The sequence below is a fragment of the Leuresthes tenuis genome, unplaced genomic scaffold (genome assembly GCF_036924035.1).
Source record: "Leuresthes tenuis unplaced genomic scaffold, fLeuTen1.0.hap1 SCAF_13, whole genome shotgun sequence".
Classification (NCBI taxonomy): Eukaryota; Metazoa; Chordata; class Actinopteri; order Atheriniformes; family Atherinopsidae; genus Leuresthes; species Leuresthes tenuis.
In genome coordinates, this window is record NW_027325367.1 from 13830633 (window position 1) to 13838829 (window position 8197).

Genomic DNA, 8197 nt, shown 5'->3' on the forward strand with positions numbered 1-8197 from the left:
TCATTCTAGGTTAGCTCAAATGATTGGCATGGGGGAAAAAAATGATATAATATGAATTATAACCTTCATGATGTGAGATGTCCATGTGTCTACAGGGTGTTGTGGATTTCTTGGCTGTTGATTGAAAGCATCACCTGCTTTCATCAAGGTACCAGGCAGCCATTACGAGTTTTCAGAGGGGAGCTGGAGCCTCTCATCTGATCCCAGCGGTGACGACGAGCCAGTCTTTATTCCAGTGACTGACGAGGATCAAGTCTACGCTTACAAATTTCACTCACGCTACCACAAGAACCGTGTGCTGTTCACTCAGTTCATGTACACCCCAACAGAATCGCATGAGCCAGAGCATGGCAAAGGGCAGGTCTGAGGATCCTGGTCTGACTGCTGCTTGCAACTGAACATTATCAAATAAATGGCTCTAAATTCAATACTTTGTGATATTAAATGGTGTCTTTTTATCCTATTTAGGGATAGCTGAGGGCCAGTTACTTTAACCTCAGTTTAGCTCCGTTTTTACTTGCTTGGCTGTTTGTCCAGGATTTGAAGACACAAAATAATTTGGCATGGCACTGGATGGAATCAACTTTTCTTTACAAGCCAAACACTTTCGAAGACCTTTAAAATGGCTAAGTTTATGTAATTTTGCAAGTTATGTATTCTACAAATGTGACAGGTTAATTACAGGTTCTAAAAGTCAGAGGTTGACAAGCTTTGTAACTCAGAAGAGCTGTTGACAATGGGAAAACACTACAAAGTTTCCTTTATTCATGTCAATGGCATTTAAAAGGACCTTACAATACCGCTATCTTTACAGTCAGTGTTTGATGGTGATACTCTTCACCTCTGTAAAGAAGTGATAGGAATCCTTCCCTCCCTCCCTCCCCACACCAGAGTTTTTCATTCCTCCAAAAGGCAGGTTCAGATCTCTCACCAACCAGCAGTTGGTCCACACCAGTCCTGCTTCCAACTGCCTGGCAACCCTGTGAACCCTCCCCACATCACGGGACCAAACGGTGGCTGCAAGACCATAACGCACGCCGTTTCCCTTGGAGACGGCTTCATCCTCTGTATCAAAGGGGCTCACGCAGGTAACGGGGCCAAAGATCTCCTCCTGCATGATGCGTGAGCTGTCGGATATGCCCGAGATGACTGTGGCCAGCATGAAGTAGCCAGATTTGTTGCACTCTGAGAGGTTCAGCTGGTCAACTCCTTCACCACAGTGGATTGTGCCACCCTCAGATTTGGCAAGTGCTACAAAGCTGCGAACCTTTACAAATTAAAACAGATGTTACAAACTAAGGCGTATAAAGAGTGAAAAGGAATGAACCGCTATTGATTCCTAATATTCATACAGCTACCTTCTCCAGGTGCTCTTTACTGATGAGTGCTCCATTGTTGTTGTTGGGGTCAGAGGGAGCACCAGTCTTCCACTTCTTAGCTGCAGCCACAAACCTTTTCAGGAACTCTGAGTAAATACTCCGCTCTACGTAAATTCTACTGGTACACAAGCAGATTTCTCCCTGTTAGAGAAAAGAAATGGAGAACATACGGAAACTGGAAGTAATTACTGTTGTTTCCTTAAAGTCCTTTCATGACAAAATCTGGGCTATGATCACCCTGTGGTTAAAAAGAACATGTCGCTACACTCATCCCATGCAGCCTTTCGTTTTCATACACTGCAGATACCGATAATAATGTCGATGGAAGAAAAGGATGTTATATTAAATATCTTTAAGTGGAAAAACTATGTGCACCAGGATGAAAGGAAAATTAGAGTTAATGGGGAAGAAATCAGTTGTGAGTTGGTGCCCCATTCTGTTTTTAGGCATCTATCAACATCTGATCTTCACATTTCATGTTTGTTGCAGTGCATCATTGGCATGAAAAGGGGAGATTTTGGTCAACATTACAAAAAGATTCATTGAGTGACAGAAAGGAAAAGTTTAGAAGGCATCACTAAAGTGTCAGACAAAGTCAGACTAATTGTGAACAAATGGAGGAGCAGACCTTACTGCTAAGATACAAAAATACACTAATCGTCTCACAGCACTACCAAATAAACACACCCAGGAAGCTTTATGTGTCTGTGTGATGCATGACCAAGATCAGCATTTTGGGTTTTTACCTCTGAGTTACATCCAGTCAATACTACAACACAAGTCCAACTTACTTGTCACTTCTTGGTTTAGTTTAGACAGTAACATTACTAAATTCCCATTTGAACGGACGGAGTGCATTTAAACTTTTACAACAGCTATGTCTGAGTTATTCTGCTAATGATCACTGTGGGGTTGATCAGGTTTAAATTTCAAGAAAAGGTTACTAAACTGGCAAAAAGTGACACGCTCAGTTAGGACGCACATCACTGCTGAATTTTTCCAAGAAAATTCCAATAAACTAAACATAAACCAGTTGAAGCACTTCAAGCAGGAGGAGTTCTAGGGCCAGAGGCATGACAGTTGCTCTCAAGTGAGCGTGTGAAATACACGTTGATTGTAAAAGACAAACGCTGAAATGCACCAAACAAAGTCTGTTAGAAAAACTCCTCTCTCACCTGATTGGAAAAGCTCGAGCGAACAGTGGTCTCAATGCACTGGTCGAGGTCTGCATCCGCAAAAATAATGGCTGGGTTTTTACCCCCCAGCTCCAGTGAGAGCTTCTTACAGTAGGGGGCGCTTCGCTCTATGATGCGCTGGGCTGTTGCTGTGGAGCCAGTGAAAGAGACCAATGGGACATCAGGATGGCCAACGAGGGCGTCACCCGCTCTTGGGCCAGTGCCAAACACGATGTTGACTACGCCTGGAGGAACACCTAAAGAGAGAGACAGCTTAGAAATGTCTTTGTATGAGAACATCTTGACATCATGGTGATGGTTTGACATGAAAAATACTCCTGGATGTGCATTCGAGTACTGTGGTCCTACCAGCTTGCTGCATCAACTTGCACATCATCCATGCAGTCACAGAAGTCATCTCACTGGGTTTGGCCACCACTGTGTTTCCTGTAGCAATTGCAGGTGCAATCTTCCATGTCAGCAGGTACAGAGGGAGGTTCCAAGGACTGATCAAACCAGCTGTACATGTTAAGGGTTAAAAAGAAATGTACAAATGACATAGATGTAAAAAAAATTACAGCAAAAATGTTAAAGGGACTAAATTATAGTTGATAGATCAAACAAGTTGTAAAGTACACAACAAGGAACACACACTCACACACTCTTACAAACTAATCACAGCTTAAGAGCACTCAAGAACATATTCCTGTTTGAATACAAACACACTGAGCTCTCACCCACTCCTACTGGACAGCGAAGAGTGTAGTTCAGGCAGCCCATGTGGTCCATCTGGCTGCAGTCGGTGGTGTGGTGGAGCCCAGATGATGCAAAGAAGCGGAAGTTGTGCGCAGATCGGGGGATGTCCACAGTCCGAGCAAATGTCACAGTTTTACCTGAAGTGTCAAAGTAAAAATCTAAGGGAAATCTTCCGAAGAGACTAATGTCCAGCATTTGTCAATATTTGATGAATATCTCCAGTGTTTTGTGTTTAGAAAGAGAACCACCTCTGATGTAACACATTTTGCTCTAACATAGCATGATGTAACCGTGTGCTTATAAAGCGCTATAAAGCGCTATAAAGCGTTATAAATAGGCAGCAGTTGGTCTATTCATCTACTGATTAAAAAAAAAAAAAAGCAATGAAACAGATAAACCAAATTCCAGTTTTGTTTGGACCCTATAGTAAACAACATGCTCTATATGTTAAATGCTGGTTGGTATTACCATGACTACCAAGAATATTAGAACAATTAGTTTAGTTGATTGTGTCATTGGCAATCAATAACGTTTATCATACTGGGCTAATACTTTTAACATGATATCTCTCTCTTAATGCTGTTGACTATTGAGTTTTTCAAAATTGGTTGCCAAATCATAATAAATATAAGTATTTGAGATGCATCATCGTAACAATACTGATAAGAACATACTGTAAGCTCTTACTCAGTGCAATCATCTACCCGTCAGATTATTTGTCTGATGTATTGATAACCAATTAAACAATGAAAATCACCTTGGTCTCTGGACTCAGCTTGGACAAACTCCTCCAGGTTAGCTTCAATCAAGTCGGCCAGCTTGTTGAGGACCTCTGCTCGTTGCTGTGGGCTGCGAGCTGACCAATCAGGGAAGGCCTCTTTAGCCGCTACCACTGCTGCATCCACCTGCAGTCATCAGACAAGCACATTGGTGCTATCTGCTCAAATATGAACTAAAACAATCAGATTTTCCCAAAAGATTTTCAAATGTGTGTCTAAACTCAAATATGTGTGCAATTTCACACATTAGGATTTAGTCTAAATATATACAGTATTTTACATACATTTAATCTGATATATGAATAAGCCAAGGTGAAAAGAATAGCTCAAATAAAAGTACAAATGAATCCTTGGCTTTGGTTCTAGTGCAGCTTTATGTTTAGCCATCGAAGTTACACAACAAAATGTTTCACGTTGATTTCCGACACTATCCACATCTGGCGTCCATCATCAGACAGCTGCAGTGATGCAAAACTTTGACTAATAAATGGTTTATAGTTTCATTTCGTGGCTCCATGAGAAATAAGGAGGAGCCCCTGTTTTTTAAAGAAGTCCTAGAAGTCCTTCACTCTGACCTGTGCTGTGCAGCAGCAAGAAAATGAAGAAAGTGTGCATTTTCTCAACAACGCATCGATAAATGATTATAGCCTCATTGACGTTGGACAAAAAAATTTAAAAGCTTACTGACATGGACAATTAATCATTACCTGACTGTTGACTCTGCAAAGAGCAAAGGTACTTCTCTCCGACATAATGTTTCACTGACAGTGTGCAATAACTTGAACTTATGTTCAACAATTTAAGCAGTAGTCTGTGTGTTAAACATTTTTTTTCCTAATTATTTCCTGTGTTATCTGACAACATTTTAAATTCCAAAACAAAGTTTCTAATCATGGTAAAGCTGAATATACCACGTTATGAGTGTCAAAGACCTAATAATCTATGAAGGGTAATGGTATAACAATTGTTAAGTAACAAACTGAAAACTTGTGAGGTTGCTCTACCTCCTCCTTGCCACTGTCCGGTACTTTGCAATAGACTTCCCCGGTGGAGGGGTCGTAGGAATCTATGTGACTCCGGCAGGAGACAAATTTTCCTCCGATGTAGTTCTCCAACACCAGATGGGAGCGTGGGTCCAAGCTGTTCGCCATGACTTTGGTCAAACAATTCTTCCAAATTATTGGGGGAAAAAAACAAATGGAGAGAGAGTCAACGGGCTGCTGCAGGCAGTAAGGACCTAAAGCGAAGTATCCCACAGGCAAAGATAACCGAGCTCGGTTTTATACTGATCCTCCCACAGGGGGGGCCTCCTTTGTGACAATAAAACACAGTTCAGTCTGCAGCTGCAGTGGGGGCAGCTCCCTCCATGTCACAGTGGTTAGTAATCAACACTGTAATCAACAGCCAGTGCAAAAGCTTTATCAATATAAAACATTTCCTCAGTGCTGAAATATAATTCAAGGGTTAGGGTTAGTTTAAGCTCTCAACAAGACGTGAAGGTTTGGAACATAGATCAAATCACAAATCAACAGTTTTGCCTTTTGGCCCAGTAAATCGTCTACAGTTGCCCCTCCCTGCCAATCAATCTTGCAATCCCTTTGAGGGAGGACCAAGGCACCTCAGACTTGGAGGTGCTAATACTTATGCAGGATGCTTGACTTCTAGCAGCAAAACCGCCCCAGTCAGCACTGGAGGTCTCCATTTCATGAAGTCTGTAGGACCAGGCCATCTGCAAAAAGCAAAGATGCAGTCTGACTACAACCTTCTGTTCGTTGGGTGAACCTAGAACTCAATAAAGGTTGTAAGCAGACTCAATAATATATAAAGGCTAGGCCTGGCAGAGTCCAACACCCACCAGAAAATAAACTTGACCTACTACTAAGAATGCAAATCAAGTCCTCACTCTGCTTGTACAGGAAATAGGATGAATGGGCCCTCTATGAATGGTCCCCTACTCCCATATCAAGTCCCACAGGACACCATGGACGACACAATCTTAAGCTTTGTCCAATATTGTGCACCCAGGCTCCAATATTGAGAGTAAAGAGCTGCTCCAGTGTTCTACAGCCAGGATAAGATTCAGACTGTAGCGCTGTATTACCAACCCTTTTACTGAGGAGGGGGTTTACCTTTGTGTTATGAGCCAAAGGATCTGCACCATTATCAAAGATCTGGATTATCTCATACTTGTTTTTCCAGGCAGATGACTTCAGTAGTCTTTATGCAATATCTTCAAGGTAAAAGACTAATTGTGAGGGCCTGCAATTTCAATGGCACATACAATATATATGTTTTGAATAAGCGCAGGCATAGGCGCGGGTAACTAAACAATGGAGGACCTCTGCCCCATACTGCAGGAGATCTTAATGATTCTGGTGAATAGGTTTAATCTTGTGTGCATTATGGTAACTGACCAGGACAGATTACATCAATTAAACTTATTCCGAAGCAACGAGATCTCTTCCAAAATCTTAACTTGCCCACAGTAGCTTTTTTGTACATCATCCTCACAAATTTTCTTGTTACCCACATATCAAATTAAATTCATGTTAAGGCCACATAAAGAATATGTCCTTATCAGCTTTCATTTAAGGGTTTTCACATCTAGAACAGGTTTATCAATCATAGCCCCTTAACATGTAGAACCTTCAAATGTAATTGGACAGCTGACTCAAAAGATGTTCGTTGTCATCAATTAGTCAAATGGGACATTTGGACTTTGAGGGGGTTGCAAAGGGAGCTCTCGATGCGATTCTTAGGTTGCAGTAACAAACAAAAACAAATGTTTGTCAGGATTATAGCAAGAAAAATAAGGTCAAATCAACAGTTTGGTACATTCTGAGAATTTACACCAATTATAAGCATCAAGACCAGAAAGATTGGATAAAATTATAATAGAATATTGAACTCGTGATCCAAAACATGCAACACCATCTGTTAAACACTGGGAGGCAGTGCGATTGCACAGGCCAAACATGGCACTGGGTCACTTGATTTATAACAGAGGACAGAAACAGCTGGATAAATGAATAGTTTGCTGAGATTCAACCAGCCGCAGAGAAGATGACCGGACATAGCTTCACAGAGCAGATGGACAAAGGATGAAAACATTCTGGGAAAGCAGAAATTTCTGAGAATAAAGAAATTAAATATGTTGTAATGGCGGAACAAACATGTGACTTCAAACTGAATGAGCTGAAATTCACTGGCAAATCACCTAAAAAGGGAAAAAATGTGTTCTTCTGTGATGTCCCATAGGTTCCAGACTTGAAGCAGCAGTTGCCTGCGTAGGAGTCTCCACAAATGGTAAAAAATTAACAGCCTACCAACGTTTATGATGAGTTTTTTCTATTCAATACTCTGACAACGGAAGCCTGTATATGAATGGATTAAATCCTAAACAGTTCATGAGTTTTGGTCAATCCTTTGATCTCAGCCTCAAAGTCTGCACTTGGACAGATTTTTATTATTTGATGAGGAACACAGCAAAAACGTATGAAAACCGCGTCTCTGTCTGAATGCAACTTACACAAACCTCTGTGGGATGCTTACCTGACAAGGCCGTAAAAGTGTCCCAGCTGAGCCCACATCTTAATATCCTCACCAAAAATTCAAAGCAGGCATCGTGACTTTAACCACATTTATGCATACCAGATGTTAATGAATTGGATGCCAATTTCCATTCCTCACACAACCAATATTTGGTCAGTTTATACATGTGTGCAGAAATAACAGGAACTAAGGTGACTGCTCATTGTTAGTCATAATCTGATAAGATTTATCATAAGTTTTTAGCCTACTGCAGACAGACAAGAGGAACTTCGCTGCAGTAATACAAAAAAAAGAAGAAAAAAAAAAATCAATGAAAGAGCCGAGGACTTAATGGATAGTCGATTACCTTTTAAAAAAATGTGTGAGCATGTCTACATTGCTCTGTGTTGCAAAGGAGGTTCATAAAATGGAAATTTTCTTGTTGACATTGCTTCATCACTGGTGATTCATTTCCTGTCCCACGATCTGTCCCCAACATTTTGTGAAACTGGAGGTGCTGACACTAAAACAATGCAAAATTAGTAAGACAAGAAAAGGCAAAAAGAAGCATTCCTAG

The 8197-nt window shown here is 41.1% G+C and overlaps 1 protein-coding gene across 2 annotated transcripts; it reads right to left on the reverse strand.

Annotated features, from left to right (window-relative positions):
• Positions 1-743: 743 nt before the first annotated feature.
• aldh8a1 (aldehyde dehydrogenase 8 family, member A1) lies at positions 744-5337 on the reverse strand. 2 transcript variants are annotated; one of them, XM_072362200.1, is made up of 7 exons: positions 5094-5337; positions 4068-4215; positions 3292-3447; positions 2924-3073; positions 2555-2811; positions 1359-1520; positions 744-1267 (listed from the first exon to the last, which is right to left on the reverse strand). In XM_072362200.1, the coding sequence occupies exons 1-7, from the start codon at positions 5238-5240 to the stop codon at positions 815-817; spliced, it is 1473 nt and encodes a 490-aa protein (XP_072218301.1). In that variant the 5' UTR covers positions 5241-5337; the 3' UTR covers positions 744-814. The 2 variants fall into 2 exon arrangements, with proteins under 2 accessions (XP_072218301.1, XP_072218302.1); XM_072362201.1 differs by lacking the exon at positions 5094-5337 and adding an exon at positions 4797-4883.
• Positions 5338-8197: the final 2860 nt, after the last annotated feature.